Source organism: Pipistrellus hanaki (assembly GCF_964339955.1).
Source record: "Pipistrellus hanaki genome assembly, chromosome: 13".
In the NCBI taxonomy this organism is placed as follows: Eukaryota; Metazoa; Chordata; class Mammalia; order Chiroptera; family Vespertilionidae; genus Pipistrellus; species Pipistrellus hanaki.
This window is the reverse complement of record NC_140515.1, coordinates 18814013-18839560: the sequence shown is the minus strand read 5'-3', so window position 1 is coordinate 18839560 and position 25548 is coordinate 18814013. Positions and strand designations below refer to the sequence as shown.

The following is a 25548-nucleotide window of genomic DNA, read 5'->3' as shown; positions in this document are numbered from 1 at the left end:
TGCATACCCTTACATAAGCCGGGGTTCTCTTTCTTTCAATGCACGCCTCTGTTCAGGAATGCCACGGGGTGAAATCTGCTGTGGTTCACATTAACGTCCTCTACGTGAGCGCAGGCAGGAATCCAGGGGGCAGTCTGCAGCTCTGCCGTGTGGGCGTGCAGGACGCCTGCCCTGTGTTTACGTATTTTCCAGCTCTTCTGGGGGCGACTTTAAACTCTGAATAAATTCAGTTTACCTTGAGGACTATCTGGGCATGTTATAGGGTTCTGAAAATCTAAGCAAACTACTTTTATTTTATTTTTTTACTTCCTGCATAAAAGTTAAAGCGTGTTCATTAATATTGAGCTAACACCTGTTCACCCTAGTTTTGTTTTTTTAAAATATATTTTATTGATTTTTTTTTTTACAGAGAGGAAGAGAGAGGGATAGAGAGTTAGAAACATCGATGAGAGAGAATCATCGATCAGCTGCCTCTTGCACACCCCCTACTGGGGATGTGCCCGCAACCAAGATACATGCCCTTGACCAGAATCGAACCTGGGACCTTTTAGTCTGCAGGCCTGATGCTCTATCCCCTGAGCCAAACCAGTTTCGGCCAACCTAGTTTTTTATTATAGTCTCGTGAGCCCTGCACACAGAGGTAAATGACCAGAAAGACAGTGCAAGGCTGTGTGGCTTGAGCACCAACCCAGGGGCCACCCGAGTGCCTTGAGGCAGCACCTTATATTGGTGACCTAACAATGGCTGTGGGGGCCCTGTGTGGAGGAAGGGCCTGGCTGGAGACTGGAACTGCAGGTCAGAGGATCCAGCAAGTGGAAAGAATAGGCATAAGTAGCTTATGGCTGTAGTTAGCCCCTTCTGCACTCTTATTTAATGCTTCTTCTCCTTTCCTTTTAGCCCCTTTGAAGTTCAAGTTGGCCCTGAAGCAGGCATGCAGAAAGTCCGCGCGTGGGGCCCTGGCCTCCATGGTGGGATTGTGGGGCGGTCGGCGGACTTCGTGGTGGAGTCCATTGGCGCTGAAGTGGGGTCTCTGGGTAAGTGCATGCAGCTGACCAGCAGCTTCTGTAAGGCTGAGATTATAGGCGTGCTTGGGCCCGGTTTTAGGCCGAGAGTTGGGGCCTCCTGATCCTCACTACCCTTAACCTCCTGGTCTCTTCACCACGAGAGGCCGCCTCTGCACACTGCTGTGGAATTGCAGTTCCCATTTTCCACCTGCCCTTCAGGTTGCTCTCGGCTTTATTCATTCATTCATTCATTCATTCATTCATTCATTCTTCCACGAAAGCAAGCATGTCAAATTCAAAGGCTAACATGGAACAAATAAACAAGGTTAAAGTTTATATGGGCCGCAAAAAAAAAACAAAAGCTTCAGTTTTCATAGAAACGTAGACTTATTTTGATAGAGACATGCTGAATACAAAGGGCTGAAAGAAATGAGTAATCGTTAACATAAAAAATATTTTTAACATTAATAAAAATTAAATTTTTTTATTGAACATTAACTTGCCAGACACTGAATAACTGCACAAATTAATAAGCGTAGTGCAAATAAACCTATCAAATAAACCTTTTTTTGTTATTCTCCAAAAACAAAATGTTTCCTGTTGTGCACACCAAAAAAGTCAGTCCAAGACTGATGTTGTGGCAAGCAGCTGCTAAAATAGTTGCTGCCATATTTGTGGAGAGAAATGATGTGCCTGCATGTAAGGCGCGTAAGGGAAATGAATGCAACATGATTATAGTAATCGGTCATTAGCGAACGTTGTATCAATAGTTCGTTATTAATCATGTATAACAGGATATTGTAAAAATTAAGTTACAAAATTTTTATTAAAATGTTTCTTACGTATTGTGATATTGGCTGGGCCGCACAAATATTCACTGTGGGTTGTGTGTGGCCCGTGGGCCGTGAATTTGACATGCTTGCACTAAAGGCTTTCTGTGGCTGTTGTAGGCACTCAACTAATACTGTTGATTGCTCCTTAGTTTAGATGAATGAATTAACTTTTTTTGAAATCAGAAATTTAGGGAGTAAATATTCTTTGGAGCATAACGGAATGTATTTTAAATACACACCTGATGTATATATGATCATTTTAGATCGGTGGTCAGCATTCATCTCACTTCAAAGGATCAGCTAGCAAATATTTTAGCGTTGTGGGCCATATTCTCTCTCACACCTATTAGACTCTGCTTGTTGCGGCATGAAAGCAGGAGCAGAAAATACACAAGCGAAGGAGTAGTATGGCTGTTTCAGTAAAACCTTATTTACAAAAGCAGGCAGTGGTTAGGTATGGCCTAGTGGTCGTAGTTTGATGACCTATATTTCAGGCACTAAAAATAAGCAAAAAGGGGAAAATAAGAAGTCACATTAAATTTTTCCTTCTAGAGAGAAACAAAATATTTCAGTATATCCTTGTAGAAGAGAGATACTATTAAGCCTTTTGGCATATCCTTTTAGACTTTTTTTCTGAGCCTACACATACAAATATGTATCTGCCACAAAAAAATATCTGGGGGAAGTCCTTTTATCTTCCTGCTTCAGATAAATATAGAACATATCTCAATTTTCCATGACTCCCATGGGATTCCATTGCATGGTTATACCTTATTGGGCTCTCCAGTTATTTCCAGGGTTTTACTATAAAAACAGTGCTTATCTGTTTACACACATCCTTGGTTATTTCCTTCAGATAAAAGCCCACACGCGGATTTGGTAGGGGAAAGGGTAGGCATTGGTTTAAGGCTTTGGGTACGTTTCCATATTGCCAGCAAAGGTTTGCTGGTTGGCCTTATTGTTAGATGATACAAAAAAAACCAAAAAAAACATAAAATCCAATTCTTCCTCTCTAGTGAAGACTCAGTAGGCTTGGTTTTGTAAGAAAGGGACACACACAGGTTTCCATCTTCTGGGCAACGCTTGGCTTGTAGGCAGGCAGAGGGAGGGAGCTGATAGTAACATAGACTAGGTCCTTTTCCCCATGTAACCAGGGGGCCCCCCCCATCCCCCCACTCTCCCCAGGGTTTGCCATTGAAGGCCCCTCCCAGGCGAAGATTGAGTATGACGACCAGAATGATGGATCGTGCGACGTCAAGTACTGGCCCAAGGAGCCCGGCGAGTACGCTGTCCACATCATGTGTGACGACGAGGACATCAAGGACAGTCCGTACATGGCCTTCATCCACCCGGCCTCAGGAGACTCTAACCCCGATCTGGTGAATAAGCTTGTTTTGTTTCTGGCTTCTGGGACCCTCCCTGGAGAGGTGCCTCAGGCAGAGTGTTAAAAGATGGCAGAGAGGAGTCTTTTAGAGTTTAGGAAGGAAACGGGCCTGCATGGGTACCACTGAGTATTTTTCTAATGTTGGGCAAGAAACTTACCTCTGGCGCTTGGTATCTCCCTCTACAAAGTGGGAATGACAGGGGTGTCTGCTTCCTAGAGTTTCTGGGATGCTTCACTGTGGTAACTGACATGCCCAGAGACAGCCCTTAGACCAGTGCATGGCCCCTGCAGGGGGCCCCATAGGAAGCTGTTTCCTTGCAACCTGGAGCATCATATTTCAGTCTTGCCACTTTTTGAGGTTATTATTTCAAGATGTTCCATGGATAATGGTGTGTGTGTTGTTTTTTTCCCCCTCCCCAGCTCCCTTCTCTTAAATTAGAGCCGTATTTTCAGTGTTTGCAAGGGTTTTCCTCACACCCTTTGCAGACTGATAAGCATCAAGTCTGAGCCAGCCTGGCCGACAGGAGGAGGCCCCCCGGCCCCCCTGTATGCTGCTGTCTGCCCACATGGGCAGCTGTCCACAGGCTGCCTGCTGGTCCTTTGCTCTCTGGGGGCTGCACACATTTAGAACATTGTTTGTAGCAAAGGGTAGCATTGGAATCGGGCATGGCTGGACGTCCCTGGTCCAGTTACTAGAAGTTCTCCATGTCGGCTCAGAATAAGGCAAGGAGCCCAGCCTATTTTGGGGCCTGGTTATAGAGAATTTTCTCTTTCACGAGACGTTAATGGTACTGTTTTTCGTTTTTAAGTTAGAACCTACTTTAGCATTTTCCTTCCACTAGCCATCCTGTTATGTAGGTGCTGTAAAGCTGGTGGCCCCTGGTCACCAGTCTTCACACAGGGATTTAGTTGGGGCATTCATTGCACTGAAAGACAATCATTATTGACCTTTTGCCCCAGGTCCAAGCGTACGGGCCAGGTTTGGAGAAATCTGGGTGCATTGTCAACAACCTGGCCGAGTTCACTGTGAACCCTCAGAATGCTGGCAAAGCTCCCTTAAAGATATTTGCTCAGGTACGTTTCCAAAGGTCACCTGTGCAGGTAATTGTCAGGTGACAAGATCCCACAGAGCGGTGGTAAGTTGCTGATCCTCAGTTTCCTTATCTACACAGTGGGAACAATAAGAATGTTTAACCTCACGGATTATGTGGGAAGAAAATGGGGTTCCAACATGTAAAGCAGGGTGCTGCTCTCCTTCTTCTTCTTCTTCTTCTTCTTCTTCTTCTTCTTCTTCTTCTTCTTCTTCTTCTTCTTCTTTAAATATATATCTATTGATTTCAGAGAGGAAGGGAGAGAGAGAGAGATAGAAACGTCAATGATGAGAGAGAACCATTGATCGGCTGCCTCTTGCACATCCCCTACTGGGGATCGAGCCCACAACCCGGGCAGATGCCCTTGACCAGAATCAAACCTGGAACCCTTCAGTCCTCAGGTCAACACTCTATCTACTGAACCAAACCGGCTAGGGGAGCAGGCTGCTTTTCTTATTTTTATGATGTTTATTCTGTGGGAACAAGGCTTGATTGTTTCAGATTTCCCTGTAAATGTCTTGGTGTACCTGATGAGAGGCCATGATGAGAGGTTTGCAAACAAGGATTTATTAAAGAAGTTAATTTAATTGAATGTGGTCAAAGGATTTCAATGCGGGCATTGAAATTAAGCATTGAGTGGTGATGGTTTTCTCTTTTGGCCATTTGCTCTCAATTAAAAAGGAATAAATGCATTAGTGTTTCTCACCTGTGGTCACGGCCACTGTAATGTGAGAAGTGGCACGCCTTTCCCTGTGGTTTTATTGCACGTGTGTGTGGTGATTTGTCTGTCTTGGGAGGCCCCGGTGGCTCTGTTTGTTGAAGACAGTTGAGGGCCAGTTCTGCTCTTAGCCCCTGCTCTTTTTGCAGGATGGAGAAGGCCAACCCATTGACATCCAGATGAAGAGTCGGATGGACGGCACGTACGCCTGCTCCTACACCCCAGTTAAACCCATCAAGCACACCATTGCCGTGGTCTGGGGAGGTGTGAACATCCCACACAGCCCCTACCGGGTAGGTTGTGAGGCAGAATCCTGGCCTTGGTAAGGAAAAGCCCAGTCCTGTGGCAGGTCTGGACTCCATCCATGCCTGATGGCCAAGGCTGATTCCTGGGAAGAACCCATCATCCTTGGTGGCCTTGAAAGATGGAGTGCCCTGAAGGCTGAGTGCTCTAGATTGCCCCAAAGGACTGTATCTAACAATGTTAGCTAACAGTGTTTTCCTGAGTCCGGGTGGAGGAAGACTTGGTTATAATTTTCTCTGTGTCTCCTAGGTCCACATCGGGCAGGGTAGCCATCCCCAGAAGGTCAAAGTGTTTGGGCCAGGCGTGGAGAGAAGTGGACTGAAAGCAAATGAGCCTACTCACTTCACAGTGGACTGTACCGAGGCTGGAGAAGGTGAGAGGGGGCTTCACCCTATGCATTGATTCTAATCCTTGGGGAATTAAGTTCTTTTTATAATGGTACCAGGGCAGTGAACTTTGAACCAGGAAGTAGTCCACCTGGAATAGGTAATCTAATGAGTCTCTGTGTCAGTTCCTTGGCTATATCTTTGCTAATCCTCCATCCTTTTTCCCAACCCCTGGCTTACCACAATCCCTTTCTCGTGTTTCTTGCCAGTTACGTATTTTGGGGCATTCTTCCGAGCTGGAAGTGATTGCTTGGGACATGCTATTTCTTGTAAGCTGGTGCTAATGAGCTGGTCTGTTCCAGGTGATGTCAGCGTTGGCATTAAATGTGATGCCCGGGTGTTGAGTGAGGATGAGGAAGACGTGGATTTTGACATTATTCACAACGCCAACGACACGTTTACAGTCAAATATGTGCCTCCTGCCGCCGGGCGATACACCATCAAAGTTCTCTTTGCATCTCAGGTGTGTGGGGGGCCTGGGTTCTCCCCGGCCACCTGTGCGCATTGGGAAGGTGTCTTCAGAACTCCGCCCCATGGTTTTTCTCTTTGGTTCATTAAAACCAAGAAGGGGGGGCGGGGGGGGGGAAACAGAACTAAAGTTTTACCACTTTCTAACGAAAGTGAGGCAGTGTAGTCAGTGTAGTCCAAAGCAGGGCTCTGGAAGGAAATTGGTTTGTTATAAACTTCCATCAACTTTTTGTTTGAAATGTAATTGAGTTCTACTGTGACCTCTTTGAAGCCATGACTTTGGCCTCAGCCTTGAAAGTTTTATAGAGAGGAACAGCTCTGAAGTTTCGGATAAAGTTCCAGTTTATGAATGACCCTGAAGGTAGGATAAGCAATACCTACTTAGGGAAGAATGGAACCAGTAATTCAAATTAACCTTGCATAGAAATAGGGACCTCCGAGGGAAGTTCTGTTTCTGTTTCTGAAGGGGTTGGTCTTGAGTTGGCCTCATCCCCTTAACCCGTTCTGCCTTTATTTTGACAGTCTGTGACATTCTTTTTTGAAGAATCATGACCATTCTACTTCTGATCAATTCCTTGCATTCTCCGCTGCCCAAAGAGTACATTTCCCTCCCTCCAACCCCATGTATTATTGCCACTTTTGGTCTTATTTTCATTGGTATTTTTTGCATCCTAACTACTCAACCATTGGTGTTAAAGGCTCTGGGTTTCCAGATTAGTTTGTGGGAAACCTTCCTTTGGCCGTGAAGAAAATGGGTGAAAGCCTATCATGTCGGGGATCAAGGCATCCTAAGTGATGGATTACCGCCCTTACCTAGAATGAGGGGGTTTAACTTGTGGTAACAAGTGTACTCGCCACCGCTAGCATCAGAGTTGTGCCGAGGATTCCTTTCTCTGGGGCAGAGGCTAAGTGCTGGCCGTTGCTTCGGGGGCTTTCCTACTGAGACAGTGTCTCTGCTGCAGGAAATCCCTGCCAGCCCCTTCAGAGTCAAAGTGGAACCTTCCCATGATGCCAGCAAGGTGAAGGCGGAAGGCCCGGGCCTCAGCAAAGCAGGTAAGGAGGCGTGTGTGCAAGGCCACCCTGGAGGCACTGCCGGCCCGTCGGTGGGCATGCTCAGTGCTTGATGCGGAGCCTGTGGGACCCAAGGCCGGGATCCAGGTCAGCAGAGAGCTCTGGCTCTGGCTCTGGCTGCCTCTGTAGAGCGGGTGCTGATGAACCTGTCAGACAGGTTCTAAAAGCGAAACCGCTCCCGCCAGGCCTGTCTCCTCACATCACGGTGTATCTTTCCAGGCGTGGAAAACGGGAAGCCAACCCACTTCACTGTCTACACCAAAGGGGCCGGCAAAGCCCCACTGAACGTGCAGTTCACCAGTCCCCTCCCCGGCGACGCGGTGAAGGATTTGGACATCATCGATAATTATGACTACTCCCACACTGTGAAATACACCCCCAACCAGCAGGTAGGGCTCCCATCCCCTTGTCCGCGGGCCCTTCCAGGCCCCTGTCCCCTCCGTGCGGTGCTGGGCCACTTTGGACGCCGAAGGTGTAATCTGTGTTCCCTCATCATGCCTTTTGTTCTGAACCTGTTTGGATCTATCAGGAGGGCCTGAAGGATCCCCAAGAATAAGCCGGAAGCCAGCCCATCTCTCCTCACCCCAGTCTCTACCTCCGTTTTTGGGTTTTAGCAGAGAAATGCTCATGAAATGCAGGACCTAATAATCTACTTTTATACACAGTCTTCCCATCTGCACAGCTGCCTTTTAACCTTGGATTGATGGCTCAGAGAGAGAGTTGTCACGCCTTTGTTTTTTCTTCCTGCCCTTTAAGCTTAGTTTACCCTCTTTACAAGGTGTTATAGTGGGGTCTTTCTCAGAGTCTCTCCTCAAAGAGCCCGTGGCCAGCCTTTAGGTCTTTCAGGCTTGAAATGCTCTTTAGGGCCCCAGATTGCCCCCTTTTATGAAATGTAGGAACACAGACAGGATTATACCCTCCAGCGGGTTTTGCTCTGATTATTTTAGGCAATCGGAGCCTAAAAAAGTACCCCGCTGTACAAGTTAATGTTTATTTGTTTAGAATTGTTTTTCTTCATGTCCACCCTCTGGAGTCTGGGGAGCCAGGAGTCCCTGCAGAAAAGCCCGGATGTTAGTGTTCATGCAGAGTGTTCTAAATGGGCATCCCAAACCTCCGAGACACCTTCGTGCTTGGAGAGCAGAGCCCCGGCTGAGGAGTCCGTTTGCAGGAGAAGCCAGGCGTGCTTCCTGCAGCCTCACTCAGGGACCGGGCCGGGTGTGGGGAAGAGGGAGGGTACAGTGAGGGCTAGCGAAGGTGGAGGTTCTTCATCGAGGGCACCGTTTCCTAGAGAAGAGGTCTTCGCTGGGAGAACGTCCCTGACTCTAACGGGGTTTCTCTGGGCAGGTTTGTGTGGCACATTACCAGTGTGGCTTCTTATCTTCAGATGTGCTTCTTCCTGACGGTTCATTATTATTATTATTATTATTACTTTTACTTTAATGAGGGGTTCATTATTCGTAGTGGTAAAAGGAAGGCATTACCATTTTGTCATCAGGCTGCTCAGTGCTCAGTAGGTGACTATCTTCCTGCGGATGCTCCTGAGGGCTGCTGAGGGCCTCGCCTCCAGGGGCACTAGATTCTTGTCATCTTTCTTGCCAGCACTCCGCCTTCCTCTGGGGAAGGCACCAGAACGCATGGACATGCACACTGATCAGATCATAAGGTCATAGATTCTTCCGACAGCGTTTTAGATGCTTGCTTTGCCCTGGACCTATGTAGCTTTGTGTGTTCCCGCTGTGCTGCTAAAAAGTCAGCTGCAGAGATAGGACAGTATTGGTTTTGACATGCATCCCAGGAGGGATTTTAGAACCATTGCCCTGATGACCCCGCTGCCTCTTGAGGTCGAGGTGGAGGTCTGAGCCATGTCCAATTCTGTTGCATTGGATATGAGGCTCGAGTGGGAAGGTCCTTACTCCAGTCACCAAGGTCAGGGCCATCCAGTGCTCTGATAGCAGCAGGTGGGAAGGATATCTGTGGGCTCAGTGGCCCCTTGGGGCTTTTTGTCCAAATGCTGCCCATCCTACATCCTAGGAGCCTGGCGATGCCCTGGTCAGTCACTCCCTCTGGTGGGAAAAGCTCATGGTGCCTCTCGGGTCCTTCGTGGTTTAGAGTGAGGTTTTCTGTTTCGCCATTTGGGCAGCTTGCAATTCTGCATGTCTCTAGGGCATAGAAAACAGACCAAATCTCTCCTCCTGGAGGTTGAGTTCCCCAAGGATAGGATAATAGATAAATGAATTCCTTCTTTCCTCCGCAGCCTGGAGCACAGGCCTGGTGCTGGCATGGGGTGCAGCCCAGTGGGTGAAGCCTCAGCTCAGAGACAGTTAAGAACTTTGTAATCCGCTAGAGAGTGAGGCCAGCACGCTCCTTTCTCCTTTGAACACTGTGTTCTGAAGAGCACCTAACAGCTCAGGGTTGGGTTAAATGAGTGCACCTTTTGAGCTCTGCTCTGGGATATAGTTAAGAGGCCTGTGCCAGCCGGAAACCTGTGCCTGTGCAGAGGTGCTGACACCCATGGGGACACTGAGGTGGTTTTAGGGAACAACAGGCTGGAACTTCCCAGCAGTGCAGCTGTCTGGTGTGTGTGGAGAGACAGATGCGTGAGCGCTCTGCCCTCGGAATGCAGGCTGTGGTGTGAGGAGCACGGCCTCACTGGTGGCTGGCTCTGTGCTCCCGCGTACCCGCAGGCTGCTGCTGTCCTCTGCAGGGTCCCCGAGCCACAGCTGGACGCGCTCCCCTGCCTGCCGGGGGCCAGGGATGACCCGGCTGATCCTATAGTTTTGTCGGAAGATAGTGGTCAGAGCTCTTTTTGCCTCGGAGGAGTGGACTGAGGCTGGGGCTTGAGGACCTCCCGAGGGTCGGACCAGGCTTGGTTTCATGGAAGGGAAGTTACGCAACGCACTGGGAACAGTCCTTCCCCTGGAGGATTGTGGCTGCTGGTGGCTGTGGGCCAAGAGGTGGCTCCCGTCCTGTGGACATCTGAGCTCTCGGGTCACGGTCTTGTGTGTGTGTGTGTGTGTGTGTGTGTGTGTGTGTGTGTGTGTTTGTGTTTGCAGAGTAATATTGGGGTCTCAGAAGCATGTAGGAGTGAGTAAAACTGTCCCCCATTCCGAGAGGAAGTCTTTGTGAAATGCACCAGTGGTCATGGCTCAGGAGTCCCTCACCTCAGAGCACAGGCTGGGGCCCAGCAGACCTTCAGAGGCTGCAGACCATCGCAGTGTAACTAAGCTTTCTGCCCCAGTTAGGTTACTTAAGGAGAGTTAGCTTCCTATTGGAGTTTTTTTTTGTTTTTGTTTTTTGTTTTTATTGATGGGTAATGAGAACGTCCCTTCTCTTATGGCAGTGGTCGGCAAACTCATTAGTTGGCAAACTCATTCGTCAACAGAGCCAAATATCAACAGTTGAAATTTCTTTTGAGAGCCAAATTTTTTAAACTTAAACTATATAGGTAGGAACATTAGGGTACTGGTAAGCTGGCCTTTGCTAAAAACTCAAGAGGCCAAAGAGCCACATGTGGCTCCCGAGCCTCAGTTTGCCGGTCACTGTCTTATGGGATGGGGAGGCTTTGCTGGTGGAGGGTTTTCCCTCTCTCCTTTGCCTCCAGAGAGGCGGCTGCATGTGTGCAGTGCGTGGTGGAGAAGGATTCCAGAACCCTGGGTTGGCTGCGAGGCCTGGCCCTCCGGGAGGGAGGTCGGGGCGTTGGGGCACATTAAAGCCCCGGATGAGCTGGCGTGTGGGGAATGGGCTGGTGTGTCGGGTCTGCTGTGGTGGCCGAAGTTATCCCGTCTCTGCTCTGTTGAGTCTGACCTGTGAACATTTTACCATGAAATGTATACACCCTGGAGCCGGGGGGCCGGTTGGTTTTGTGTGCAGAGCAAACAAATCCTGGAAAGTCAATCCTCCCTTCTTCAGTGATACAGCCCATTTTTTTCTTGGCTTTCCCCCCACTTTGTTATTATAAAGGGAACGTGAGAAAATATATGCAGGCCAGAAGCCACACCCTTTTAACACTTGCTCAGCAACAGCTTTCAGCAGGGGCTGAACTCCAGGGAGCTCTGCTCTGCACTCCCAGGGCGGGCCTCCTCTCTCTCCCCTTCTCCCCCCTCCTTGCCCCTTTGAGGGTCGGGAGATCTTCATCGACTGAGACAGCAGTGGGCTTGGTGTGGAGGGTGGGGCAGTAGGGAGAGGAAGCTAAGGCCCTCTGCTTCCCCCCAGAAACGGGGGTGGGTGGGGGTGGGGGTGGGGATGGGGGTGGGTGGGGAGGTGAGTGGCAGAGCTGCTGGGATACGGGTTTGGGTGCCGTGGGTGTGAGGCCCAGCTCACACTTCCCAGGAGGGTGACTCGGGGGAAGTGACTACCTCTCTGAGCCCAAGTTTCCTTTTCTGGAAGAAGTAGGGTGACAGCGGGAGTTACCCCTTAGGATGGTGCTCGAGGCTGAATCCAGGAAATGCCTAAAAGCACAGAGCACAATGTGCGCCTGGAGTTTTCCCTGTTGTTGTTGCTCATATTTTATCTGCCTTCCCTGAGGTTCTTCCTGTGGGGCCAGGAGCTTAGAGAAATATGTCTGAGATGCTTTCTGTACCCACTGGCGTCAAACCCTGTGCCTCTGGGAGGACGAAAGGTCCCGGGGGCAGGTGTAAGCACCAAGTTAGTATGTTCGGACCCAACGGTATACTCGGTTTCTCTCGTTCCAGGGGAGCATGCAGGTCCTGGTTACCTATGGCGGCGACCCCATCCCCAAAAGCCCTTTCTCTGTGGGCGTGGCCGCCCCTCTGGACCTGAGCAAGATCAAGATTAATGGCCTGGAAAACAGTGAGTGCATGAATGGAGGGGCGGGGCATGGAAGACCAGCACTCGGGGCTGCCAGCTGGATTCCCTTCCAAAGACAGCCCAAGGAGGAGCGATTTCTGCCTGACGAGACCGTAGTGGGGCAGACTTGCTTTGGAATTAGGGCCGTGCATTGGGAACTAACTTGCAGCTTGAGCTCACCGAGCCCCATTTCTTATTTGTGCAGTGGAGCCAGGGGGCGAGGGGAGGGGGTGGGGGAGGGGTATGTGTGGAGGTGATCAGGAACACTCAAGGGAATATTGACAACATTAAATGAGCTAATAATTCAGTCCCTGGCACAGGAACTCAGTGCCAGCCCTCAGCTGGCACCACACTGGAATGTTCTCATTACAAAGAGTCGGGCACATTGCTTTCTGGCGAGCATCTGCGGTGCCAGCTCTCCTTGGCCGGGGCATCCACAGGAGGGTCGGGCGTCGAGCACCAGAGCCAGCTCCCTGGCACTCAGAAGCCACAGCGACCACACAAACCATCCCAACTGCCCGCCCTCCTCCCGCTATTCCCTTAGCTTGTTCGTTATCTTATTACTACAAGCTCATTGCATTTCTTTTCAATTAAGAAAAAAGTTCATTAGTGAAAATTTCAAACAGAGAAAAGAGAATAGTATAATATGAACACTGATGTACTTACCACTCAGCTTCAGAAGTTTAGCATTTGATTATAAAATTATTATTATTTTTTTTTTACCAAGAAATAAATATACTGGTGTTTTTTTTTTTTTTCATCTAAAAAAATCACAACTAGGAGTAAATTCCACTTTAGTCATTCCTTCTTCCCTCCCTAGGGTTAACCAAAGTTATCGGCTCGTTTTCTGCCCTCCCAGACCCTCTCTCTGCATCTGTGCGTGGGTATCTGCCAGCAGGAAACAGTGGCCGTGTTTATTTTGCATTAAAGTTATGTTGCTCTCCATTACACTAAGCGAAATAAGCCAGTCAGAGAAAGATAAATGACGCATGATCTCACTCATTTGTGGATTATAATGAACAACATATAAACTGATGAACAAAGACAGATCCAGAGACAGAGAAGCATCGATCCAATGCTCAAACCTCAGAGGGAAGGTAGGGGAGGGTGGGGGAAGAGGGAGAGATCAACCAAAGGACTTGTATGCACACATATAAGCCTAACCAATGGACACAGACAGCAGGGGGTGAGGGCATGAACCGGAGTGGGGTGAGGTGAGGGCAATGGGAGATAAGGATACTTATATGTTACCTTAATCAATAAAGAAAAAAAACTCACGTTGCTCACCCCAGTGTCTCAGCCTGCCTTCCGTCAGCAGCTCCTTGGCGGGCATTCGCACCAGTGGCGCAGCCTGGCTGCCTGCGGGGACACACGCTCAGGTGCGTGGGAGGCTCCGTGCAAACCCCAGGACAGAGAGGCCTCTTGTTCCCCCCGTGAGGGTCCTATCGAGTCTCAGTGGGGCCACCCGTGAGCGTCTTCCTTGCCTGTCACCCAAACACTCGTGTTGTGAGTGAGGCCAGCTCTCACTCCAGGGCCCTGAAGCGAGCTTGATGCCTACTCTGTCCCTGGAGGCGGCAGCCAGCTCTGAGCATAGGGATGACCACCGTCGAACCTTTCACGTGTCCTCTCGTCGCTCCTTTCTCTGAGACACCGAGGGCTTCCACTCCAGACCCAGTAACCCTCAGTGCCGGCTAGGAAAGTCCTTTGGGACTGGGGCTCCGGGGCCGCCTTGCAGAGGTTGCTCAGTGCTCGTGGAGGCAGGCCCCGGGCTGCTGAGAGTCAGGATTTCCTGGGGCGGGGAGCGGGGGGGCACACGCTGTTCAAGTTCCCAGGGTTTTTGTTTTGGTTCGAAGTCCTTCCCCTGTTTTTGTCAAATGCGGCCTGCTGTGCAAAGACCTTTCAAATACCAGCTCCGTGACTTTTGCCTTCTTGGCTGTAGGATTAAATCTGCTGCCAAGAATTAGTAAATAAAACACTGGTTATGGAAATGTTTTGATACAAAGCGAACACCGAAAGTGAGTAGAGGAGAGGAGACAGTGACCGATGATAACGTGCCGGCCAGCAAAGTAGGGTGTGGAGTCAAATACACTCAGGTTTGGGCTCCAGCTTTGTGATCTGCTGGGTACGGCCCCCCGACCAAGGACTCCACCTTCCCGGGCCTCAGTTTCCCCACCGGTGAGAGCCCTTGGTTAGTGGCCAGCACTCCACAGGGTTGTGGTCGAAGGGGAAGGAGGTGATGCGCTGTCCGAAGGCCCGGTGTACGGAATGCGTTCGGTGAAGGACAGCTGTCACTGTCAATACGAATAATCGTTCCTGAATAGTTAATTGGCTTACCTTTTCCAGGAGTGGAAGTCGGGAAGGACCAGGAGTTCTCCATTGACACCCGAGGGGCGGGAGGCCAAGGCAAGCTGGACGTGACGATCCTGAGCCCCTCGAGGAAGGTGGTGCCGTGCCTGGTGGCGCCGGTGCCCGGCCGGGAGAGCAGCACGGCCAAGTTCATCCCGCGAGAGGAGGGGCTCTACGCCGTCGACGTGACCTACGACGGGCACCCTGTGCTGGGGAGCCCCTACACGGTGGAGGCCTCGCTGCCGCCCGATCCCACCAAGGTCAGCTTCCGTTCTTGTTGGGGACCATGCCGCCCGCTGTCTAACACACCCCCTCTGATCCTGGCAAACACCTGGACGAAACCCTGCCGTGGTGATAGTCCGCTCTCCGTGGCTGATCCCCTCTCCTGCAGGCCGGCGTACAGGGTCCTGTGAGCAGCTGGGCCCCTCCCTGCGTCTCCTCTCACTGTCTGGCTGTGAGGGGCTCCCCTTCCCCGAGGTCAGCTCCTTCATTTGTTAAACTTTGTTTTTAAAATGTGTTTATTGATTTGAGAGAGAGAGAGGAAGGACGAGGGATAGAAACATCAATGATGAGAGTAACATCCTCAATCAGCTGCCTCCTGCACGCCCCCTACTGGGGATCGAGCCTGCAGCCTGGGCATGTGCCCTGACCAGAAATCAAATCAGGGACCTCTTGGTTCCTAGGCCGACACTCAGCCACGGAGCCACACCAGCCGAGCTGTCCCTTCACTTGTCAGCGTAATACTGGTATTGGCTTCAAAGGGAGCCTGTCAGGTAGGGGAGATGTGAATGTGGAAGCCTCTGCTCAGTGCCCAGCACACAGTAGACTCTCCAATAGATGCTGTAATAATAAAAGAGTAATATGCTAATTAGACGGGTCAGCTGAACAACCTTCCGGATGTCCTTCCGGACAAAGCCGTAGTGGCAGGGGCCAAGGCAGAGGTGCATAGGGGCGATCAGGCAGGCAGATGAGTGGTTAGGGTTGATCAGACAGGCATGCGGATGGTTAGGGCAATGAGGCAGGCAGGCAAGCAGTTAGGGGTGATCAGGCAGGCAGGCAGGCCAGCATTTAGGAGCCAGCGGTCCCAGAATGCGAGAGGGATGTCCGACTGCCGGTTTTAACCCTAAACTGGCAGTCAGACATCCCCAGAGGGGTCCTGAATTACGAGAGGTGCAGGTCAGGCTGAGGGACTCTCCACCCCACTTTACATGCCCCATCCCCCGTCTGGAAAGTGGGGAGGCCCAGAAGGTAGGGGGCCTGGAAGGTGGGGAGATCCAGAAGGTGGGGAGGCCCGTTAGGTGGGGTGGTCTGGAAGGTGGGGGGCTGGAAGGTGGGCATGGCAGGAGAGAGGACATGTGCTCTGGCTTCAGAGGCCTGCCTCTTTCTGCTGGGCCTCTCAGCGTTGATTCATTCATGGCCATGTCCCCTGGGCCTTTTGCAGCTCTGACTCCGTGGTGTGAGCGAGCGTGTCACAGCCTGGGCCCCAGGGAAAAGGCCACCTCACGGAGGGGCAGTTCGGTGCTGCCTAAGGGTGTGGGTGGTGAGAGCAAGCACTGCCTGGGCAGCACACGAGTGTCAGCAGAGTTTGACTTTTTACTCCTTCTTCCCGCAGGTGAAGGCCCATGGGCCCGGCCTGCAGGGGGGTCTGGTGGGCAAGCCCGCCAAGTTCACCATCGACACCAAAGGAGCGGGGACCGGCGGCCTGGGCCTCACCGTGGAGGGGCCGTGCGAGGCGAAGATCGAGTGCTCCGACAACGGCGACGGGACCTGCTCCGTCTCCTACCTTCCCACGAAGCCCGGGGAGTACTTCGTCAACATCCTCTTCGAGGAGGTCCACATCCCCGGCTCCCCCTTCAAGGCCGACATCGAGATGCCCTTCGACCCCTCCAAGGTCACGGCGTCGGGGCCCGGGCTGGAGCGCGGGAAGGTGGGCGAGGCCGGGCTGCTCAGCGTGGACTGCTCGGAGGCCGGGCCCGGGGCGCTGGGCCTGGAGGCCGTCTCGGACGCGGGGGCCAAGGCCGAGGTCAGCATCGAGAACAACGAGGACGGCACCTACGCGGTGACCTACGTGCCCCTGACCGCCGGCATGTACACCCTGACCATGAAGTACGGCGGGGAGCCCGTGCCCCACTTCCCCGCCCGCGTCAGGGTGGAGCCGGCCGTGGACACCAGCAGGGTCAAAGCCTTCGGGCCGGGAATAGAAGGAAAAGGTGGGTCCCCTCAACAGAAAGGGAGGCTGCGCACTGCCGCCCCTCTCTCCCCCTTACCCCCCCACCCCTCCGCCAGCCTTTGCCTCCCCACCTTCTGGGCCTCTCCACCTTCCAGATCCCCCCTCCCCCCCCACCTTCCAGGGCCCCCCCCCACCTTCGGACCTCGGAGGCAGAACTGGAGGCCTAGCATCCAGGCCCACAAACACACACACAGAACAGCTCACACTGTGTGTACAGTGGTTGTGTTGTCACTCAGCTGAGGCTGTCCTAGGAGGGGCGGGCTCCTCTCTGGTGTGTGTGTGGTGGGTGCACGTTAGCTTCCTGACCTCGAGCGTCGGACCCCTTGTCTGCGGTCCCTTCATTGTGTCTTAAGGGCTAAGAGCCTTGTCCGTGGGCTGCTCCCGGCTCTGAGATGCTGGTGACGTTCTGACCTGTGCGATTGCTCCGCAGACGTGTTCCGTGAAGCCACCACCGACTTCACGGTCGACTCCCGGCCCCTGACGAAGGTGGGCGGCAACCACATCAAGGCCCACATCGCCAACCCCTCGGGGGCCTCCACCGAGTGCTTCGTCACGGACAATGCCGACGGCACCTACCAGGTGGAGTACACACCCTTCGAGAGAGGTGAGTAGACTTTTCCTTGTTCAAAACCGTGCTTGGCCCTTTCCTCCCGGTGGCTGATGCTGATGTCTGCCCCGTGTGCTCAGCAGAGGCCCTTGCAAAGTGATGGGGACCATTGTAGCCCACCTCCCCGTAGAGCCGCCCTCAGGGCCTGGCGTGCTGGCCCTGCTGTGTGACGGTTGGGCTGGGTCTAGCCTGAGCCTCACCGGAGCAGTGATGGGATGATATCATGGATGTTGATCATTGGTGTAATTTTTTTAGCACATTGATTTCTTTCCTGAATATTAAGAATTATAAAACATTTTAATAAATGATAAAAGCATGAAGAAAAACACCAAAGTACCATATAGTCTCATTACCTGGATATATGATCTCTATAAGTACTCTGGTATAGATATTTTAATCTCTTTTTATAGATGCATGTATATTCTGTTTTATGGATTTTTTTTCTTTGTCTTTTGGTTAATGTCTGGATGGAGTTTTCCCAAAACAGGGGTAGTATGTTTAAAATGACTGACTTCAGTGTAGACTTAGTGACCTTTGTTTGCAGGAGAGACCGTGTGTGTGTGTGGGGGGTGGGGGGTGAGGGATGGTATGGGGGTGGGTATGTGAATGCAAGTGAACAGAAAGCATACATAGACTATTTACATTTTTAAAAAATCAGATTATACCAGTATTCCTGTTTCAAACAACATGGTAAAGCATGCAGACATGAATGTGAAAACCCTGGAGTGGAGTGTCATTTCCCACAATTGGGCAACTCCTGTACGATTTGTTTTTGTTGTTTTGCACAGGCCTCCATGTGGTGGAGGTGACATATGACGATGTGCCCATCCCGAACAGTCCCTTCAAAGTGGCTGTGACCGAAGGCTGCCAGCCGTCCCGGGTTCAAGCCCAAGGTCCTGGGCTGAAAGAGGCCTTCACCAACAAACCCAACGTCTTCACCGTGGTGACCCGGTGAGCAGGGCCTGGGGTGTGTGTGCTGATTCCATAAAAGGAGGAGCTCCAAGTAGCTTAACTCTTTTAAAGAAGTTTTATGAGTGTTGCCTGCATATGTGTAAAGTCTCCCAACATTTGAGAGGCTTTTTTTCTCTTCTTCTTTTTTTTTTTTTTTTATGATACAGGAGGCATTTTGTTCTGTAGAGACTTAGTTACAGAGAAAGACCAAGTGTATATCAAAAAGGTACCATAAAGCACTGATAATAACAGTCATAAAACTACTGAGCAATCCAGGTCTAGATGGAAACTCGTTAACTTGACAGTGCTGAAATGCATAGCCAATCTGATATCTAGGTGAAATATTAGAAGAATTCCTATTGGAATCAGTCACAGGCACATACCTGAATTGTATGTGCAGTTGCAGCCAGTGCAATTAGATAAGAAAAATAAAAGGATAAGGATTGGAAAGGAGGGTTCAAAGCTGTCTTTACTTATACCACATCGTTGGAAATTCCCTGTGTGAGGAGTGTCGTAGTAGCTGAGTTGAGTTGGCCAAATGGGAAATTTACGGAGGGATTTTAAATGGATTTTGTCAATAAGGAGGCTGGCATGAACCACCAGTGTTACTTTGCTTTCTTTTCCACATTTCCCAGAGGGGCAGGAATTGGTGGGCTTGGCATCACCGTCGAGGGACCATCAGAGTCAAAGATAAACTGCAGAGACAACAAAGATGGCAGCTGCAGCGCCGAGTACGTCCCCTTTGCTCCAGGGGATTATGACGTCAATATCACATACGGAGGAGATCACATCCCTGGTAAGTTCTCCCTCAGAAAGGAACCCAAGAACAGTTGATTTTGCATGAAAGCTGGTTTGATTTTGCATATCTCCCTGAGTAAAAAAGATAGCTGGCAGCTGCAAAGGGAGAGTTCTCCCTAGGGCTGCATCTCCAAGAATGTCCCCACTCCCAGCAGGACCAGAACCGTGATGAAAGAGTGTTTGTTGGCTTGGAGTTTTGTCTGACAGTTGTCTTCATGTGTTAGAGAACCTCGTTCTCAATTTGAAGGAAAGCTGTTTATTTGCAAAGTTGAAAATGTCCACCTTATTTTGTGGTTGGTTCTTATTCCTCTTATACCAGTACATGCATCTTGTTTTCTACTTTTCAATCGACAGTTCTGGTAGCTGATAAAGACACACAACTCAGATTCTTTAATTTCTTTTCTGTGGAATGATATACTATATTCATTTACTGAAAAACAGGGTTTGTCATCCTCAGAACTGTTGATATTTTGGGCAGGATAATTCTTCATTGTGGGGGCTATTCTGTCCATTGTAGGGTATTTAGTGGCCCATTTTTTGGCAACCAAAAGTGTCTCCAGATATTGTTATATGTCCAGTGGGGGACAGAATGACCCCCAGTAGAGAACCACTGCTGTAAACGATTCAGACGGTAAAGAAATATATGACTTAAGTAAGTAAGGGCCCTCCAACTTTCATGTTCCGGCAGGAGGAGTTTTCATAGGTCCTAGTTCTGTTTTGATGAAACATTTGCCATCCAACACACATTGAGATGTGTAGGTGTGGTGTGGATGCAAATTCAAGGACTCAAGGGCGGCTTCTGCGTCAGCTTACGCCTTGTCTCGAGAGTGGTGAGGAAGAGGGCAGAGCCCCACCCGAGAGCCCAGAGCAGGAGGAGCCTGGGGTGGGTCAGGGTTCTTACCCTGCAGGCCATGAGCCCAGGGTGAGACCCAGGGGAAGGGCAGGCTGAGAGTCCTATTTTCAGGTTTCTGGATTGGCTCCCCAGAAGCTGGAGTGTCCCGGGACCACACACACACATTCCTGACCCTGCCTGCTCTTTCCCCTTGTCGTGTACAACCGCACACACACTCATAGTCACTTTTTCTCTCTCTCTCTCACATGGATCAGAAAGCACTGATGTTCTGCTCAACGTAATTCTCAGGTGTTCATTTAAGCATTAATTTATTTAAGGCAATATTTCTCCTCAAACTTGACCTTGTAGCTGTTGCAATATACATTTTAAATTTCTGTAATCACGTATCAAGGGGAATTCAGCCGTGGACCAGACAGACAAAGCTCCTGGCCTCTGGAAGCTTCTTGTCTATTGTTTATGGCACTAAAACCCACTGTTTGACTGCTATGAAGAAAGAGCAGGGCTCAGTGACAGCATACAGAGCCATGGGTGCCTTTTGGAGTTTTACCAGCTCTGCAGTTCATGGGATAGGACAGTGGCTCAGAGAATGTGGCCAGGCATGACCTGGTGGCTCCAGCCAGGCAGGCAGGCAGCAGTGGAGAGAAGCATCCCCTGGCTGTGGATGCCGCAAAGCTATTTTGACTTTATTGGGAAAGGTCTAGAGGACCCTCAGCTTTGAAATTCCCCTTGCAGGAGAGGGTGAGAGTTTGGCCCTGTGGCAGATCCCTGAGCTTGAAGCAAGTGGCCATCTGTGTAACAACAGAAAAAGACCCATCCTCAATGTTCCCTTCTCTCTGTTGCTTCCCAGAGCCAAATGCCAATTGCTTCTAAGACCCCAGATTTTTCCCAGGCGGAGTCATGGTGGAGCGTTGGTTGTTTGTCTTAGTGTCAGGCTTCATCGCTAAGGTAGCTCGGGAGGGGCTGCTGTGAAATGTTCAGCAACCTGTTAGCTTCTGATTTGCTTTCATGGGAATTTTAGTTGGTTAAACATTGGCCCAGTTTTCCCTGGCCTGGTACAAACCCATAGCGGGGTTATTTTTAACCAGGTATCCTGTGTTAGCCGCAATGGCATATTGGTTTCCTCTGGTGGTCTGTTTGTGTGACTGCTTGGGTCACTGGATCGCCTGGTATGAGTGCAGCAGCAAGGAGGTCTGCCGCGATTGATTGGTGATGTCTGCCTGGGATATGGATCAGGGGAGTGACACATATTGCTTGATATCTGCCACCTTGAACTTAACGTTGCCTTGTTGGTGCTTGGTTGCTCTCGAGTGAAGTTCAGACATCTTCCAATGGAGCTCAGAATCCAATGGCCTCTTTTCCAGGCAGCCCCTTCAGGGTTCCTGTGAAGGATGTTGTGGACCCCAGCAAGGTCAAGATTGCTGGCCCCGGGTTGGGCTCGGGGGTCCGAGCCCGAATCCCCCAGTCCTTTACGGTGGACAGCAGCAAGGCTGGCCTGGCTCCGCTGGAAGTGAGGGTCCTGGGCCCACGCGGTGAGTATGCATCCTGCCTTCCTGCTGACCTTCAGCTTGCCCCGGGGGAGGCGGCCACTTAGCTTTTGAGTTTGGTCATGAACTTAGTTTTTTAAATTTTTAAAAATTGATTTTTAGAGACAGGGAAAGGGAGAGGGGGAGAGAGAGAGAGAGAGAAAGAGAAACATCGCTGAGAGACGCATCAATCGGCTGCCTCCTGCACGTCCCCTACCAGGGATGGAACCACAACCCAGGTTCAGTTCTTTAGGGTAGGAGATGGAGCAGGTGGTGGTGGGCTCTCCCATGTGTAATAATTGTGCAGCTGCTTCATTTTGTATCTCTGTGTTTGTGAGGTGACGGGGGTTAGTCTGGTTAGTCTGGGTTTGGCTCAGAGGTGATACCTCTGTTTGAAATGCCTTCATACTCACAGGGAACATGCCTCCACATTTCTGGACATGGCAGATACTCGGCCCACTTGCCACCTGGCTTTGCCACTGTCCCAACCCCTTGGAGAGAGGGGTTCTCTTTGGAGGATGGGCTTTGTTGACAGTTTGGTCCGCCTTTTTGGCACCCTGGAATTGGGGTTTGGTAAGATAAGCAGGCCATTTTGGGACAAAGCACTTAAGTTACCTTAAATTCCTTAAATTATCTGGATTTGTCCCTGAGGAGGCACCTTTTCTGAAGAGGAGCTTTCTCCTTGAAGGAGTTAGTTCAGGAGGAGGTAATGCCCTTTAAAGCTCAAGGTAGGAGTGGTTTGGGGAAATGAGGTCCTGGGGCTAGAACTTGATTGTACAGAGTTTCTGAGCCTCTGTGTGTACCCGTGCGTGTGCGTGAGAGAGTGAGTGGGGAGAAGGGGGAAGCTTAGATATATGTACCTCTGTTATGGAGGATTCTTAAGTAACAGCCTCTTAATTTTAGCTGATGAGACAGATTCCCAGTCATGGCGCAGCCCCTTGAAAGCCATTTCAGAGTTCTTTAAAGGGGAGCCGGAGGGTGACTTTATGGAAACAGGTTTGCATTTTCCTATTGGCTGCTACTCTAATTGATGCAATCAGAATGCCTCTTGCTGGCCTCACCCCTGAAATTGCCTTGCATGTGCCTCCTCTGCTTTGCTTAATGTGCATGCTACGCTTTGGTTAACTTACCCTGCAGTTGACCCATCGCTGAGGCTTGTGTTTAGAACCAGGATCTAGAATCTACCGGCCCAATGCATGCCTTGATTATGCTTTAACATAACCTCCAACTGTCTCCTGCATGCATCACATTGATGGCTCCCTCACCCCATGAGAAGGGCACCTCCCCTGCCCTGCACTTACACCCAATGTGCTGCCCATTTGGTCTTTGCCAAAGTGGCCACAAGTCTTCTTCTTCTTCTTCTTCTTCTTCTTTTTAAATATATTTTATTGAGTTTTTACAGAGAAAAGAGAGAGAGGGATAGAGAGTTAGAAACATCGATCAGCTGCCTCCTGCACACCTTCTACTGGGGCTGTGCCTGCAACCAAGGTACATGCTGGAATTGAACCCAGGACCCTTCAGTTTGCAAGCTGACGCTCTATCCACTGAGCCAAACTGGTTTCGGCATGGCCACAAGTCTTGACTGGCCAACCCATTGGTTAATTTTTGCTATTCCGAGTTCTGGACTCTTTGGCCCTTTTCCAGCTGTAAAGTTTGCCATGTCTTAAGCATGCCTAACCAGCTTGAAAGGATGTCATAACATGTCTGCAACATGCACCTTTGCCATACGCCCTCCGGAACAAGTGCAGGCAGTCTCCTAAAGTATACTCCAGGGCTGGCTGCGGTACTTGAGCCAATAACAAGCTGACGGTGTCTCCTGGAGTCATTCTGCAGCCGTGAATTGAGGATCCTGTCTCCTGTGATTTCCTAAGCCTCTGGTTGTGGCCGCTTGCATTTATTTCATTCATCAGTGGAAATGAATAGCTCTTGGGGATGAATGTGATCCTTTTTGAACTCAGCCCAGGGTGGAGTGTAGGGGAGGGGAGGCAGCTCCTCAGACCTCTCATCTCTGCCCTCAGGCCTGGTGGAGCCGGTGAATGTGGTGGACAATGGGGATGGCACACACACGGTGACCTACACCCCATCCCAAGAAGGGCCGTACATGGTCTCTGTGAAATATGCTGATGAAGAGATCCCTCGTAGGTAAGCTCTTGACACTGAGGGAAGGGTCCAAACCAGACTCAAACCCACCCCTCTGCAGGGTTCCCCAGCATTGCTCTCGTGGCCCATCCATCCATCCATCCATCCATCTGATCTACAAGTCCTACTGAGAACCTTTGTGGCTCCTGCCCCTAGCTTCCCCTCCTACCCCTTTCTGCCATTGTTAACTTAAAGACCAGCTGGAATTAAGGAGTTGGGAATTTGGGGTGAAGATGCATTAATTTAGCAGTCTTTTTTTCTTCTGACCCTGCAAGTAGTTTTCTGATTCAGGCAAAGACTTCTACTTTTTTACTTTTCTATCCTCAAAGGGTTGGATAGAAATCTTATTCCTCATTCATATTAATACAGAAAATATTGCATAAGCTCTTTACCTCCCACAGCAGCCTTCAAAGATTTTTAAAAATCATATTTAAGGTTTAAAAGCTTTGTCCATACCCCAACATACATATTTTACATAAAGATATGAATGTATGGCTAGCTACATAGAAATATGATTTATAAATTATGTTTATGTATTTACTAATAGCATACCATCTAAAGCATACTAAAAATTGAAAATAAGATGCGGTAAAACATTAAACCTGAAATTTCGGTGTTCTCTTTCTATTGACCATTGTTTTAGCATAATAAAAGTAGGCTAAATATGTTTAACCCCATGTTTCCCAAACTAATTTTGAAATTAGTCTATATCCCCTGGATTGCAGCCAGGGAAAGCTGGTCTGTTGTATGATGGTTACTGCCTCATAATTGTAAATTTCTGCTGGACTTAAGACATTGACTAAACTCACCATTTTTATCTGCTGTAGAAATCCTCTTTGCAGTCCCAGTTTCTTTGTGTGAGAGAGATCAGCTGGAGCAGGGTTGATGTGTATCCATACTGACCGAGGGTTGTGTGTCTGTCAAGTCCCTTTAAGGTCAAGGTCCTTCCCACATACGATGCCAGCAAAGTGACTGCCAGTGGCCCAGGCCTCAGCTCCTATGGTGTGCCCGCCAGTCTTCCGGTGGAGTTTGCGATCGATGCCAGAGATGCTGGGGAAGGCCTGCTTGCTGTTCAGATAACGGTAACTTTGAGTTCTTTTCTGGAGTCAGACTCATAAAGCCTAATTTTCTGGCCAGAGGTAAGAACCAGGATGTTAATAACCAGCTTCTGGCATGGTACCACTGTCTGACAGATTATTCCCACCAGAGAGTCCGTAAATGTGCATGAGGACGTGCCTGCCTGTCTGAGAGGTCTGAGGGTGTAGCCCCAAGCACCACCTTTGGGTGAATCTCATGTATTTGCTATTATAGCTAGTCCTATGTTTTTATGTTAAAATGTTAAGTTACTCATTGGATTAGTTAGGACTAAGTTCTGCTGCGTATCACGAGCTCCAAAATAAGAGTGGCTTAAACACATGTAATTATTCTCTCCTGTTAAAGAAGCCAGGGGCAAGGCACCTGGGTGCTGTGACTCATCAGTGAAGGAGGCCCATCTCTGCTTCTTGGTCCTCGCCTGTGGCATCTGTCCTTCAGGTCTCCTTTAGGTCTTCGTGGACCACAAGGCCCCAGTGCCCTGGTTATTGATCCACATGGCAGGCTAAAGGAGGAAGACAGATGGGAGAAATAGCCTTCCCATCAATCAGCTCTCCCAAAGAGCCTTTCATCCTCCCTCACAAGACTTCTCATTCGCCAGAAATCTGTCAGGTCGGGTGGCCAGACCTAGTGACAAAGGGTGCTGGGGAGTGGAGTGTTCTATTCTGGGAGCAGTGCACCTAACTGAGGATTAGGGTCCTGTTACCGAGGAGACAAGGGAGTGAGTGTGGTGATGTGCAAGCAGGACCTCTGCCCCTTTGGGGCATGTGCCAGTGGATTGGGGGATAAAACACTATTTGTTCACTTGACAGAAAAATTACTAAAAATTGATTATGTCCATCGTGTTAAAGACATCTGTGGCCTCCCCCACTTCCTACCAATCGAATTGTGTGAAGCCAGTAATTCTGTCTCCTCCCCAAGGTTTTCCCATGAATTGTTTCTACA

General features: G+C 50.0%; 1 protein-coding gene across 3 annotated transcripts in view; it reads left to right on the top strand.

The window, feature by feature from the left end:
* Nucleotides 1-25548, top strand: part of FLNB (filamin B) — a 139870-nt gene that overhangs the window by 80614 nt on the left and 33708 nt on the right. For all 3 annotated transcript variants that reach the window (XM_084901585.1, XM_084901586.1, XM_084901584.1), the window contains exons 11-27: nt 898-1034; nt 3023-3216; nt 4182-4295; nt 5180-5323; nt 5583-5706; nt 6022-6182; nt 7150-7240; nt 7478-7647; nt 11950-12067; nt 14408-14670; nt 16023-16620; nt 17071-17244; nt 18036-18198; nt 18834-18994; nt 21211-21378; nt 23391-23514; nt 24437-24593. In XM_084901585.1, coding sequence (XP_084757711.1) covers nt 898-1034; nt 3023-3216; nt 4182-4295; nt 5180-5323; nt 5583-5706; nt 6022-6182; nt 7150-7240; nt 7478-7647; nt 11950-12067; nt 14408-14670; nt 16023-16620; nt 17071-17244; nt 18036-18198; nt 18834-18994; nt 21211-21378; nt 23391-23514; nt 24437-24593 — 3061 coding nt within the window. The remainder of the gene's footprint in view (nt 1-897; nt 1035-3022; nt 3217-4181; nt 4296-5179; nt 5324-5582; nt 5707-6021; nt 6183-7149; nt 7241-7477; nt 7648-11949; nt 12068-14407; nt 14671-16022; nt 16621-17070; nt 17245-18035; nt 18199-18833; nt 18995-21210; nt 21379-23390; nt 23515-24436; nt 24594-25548) is intronic.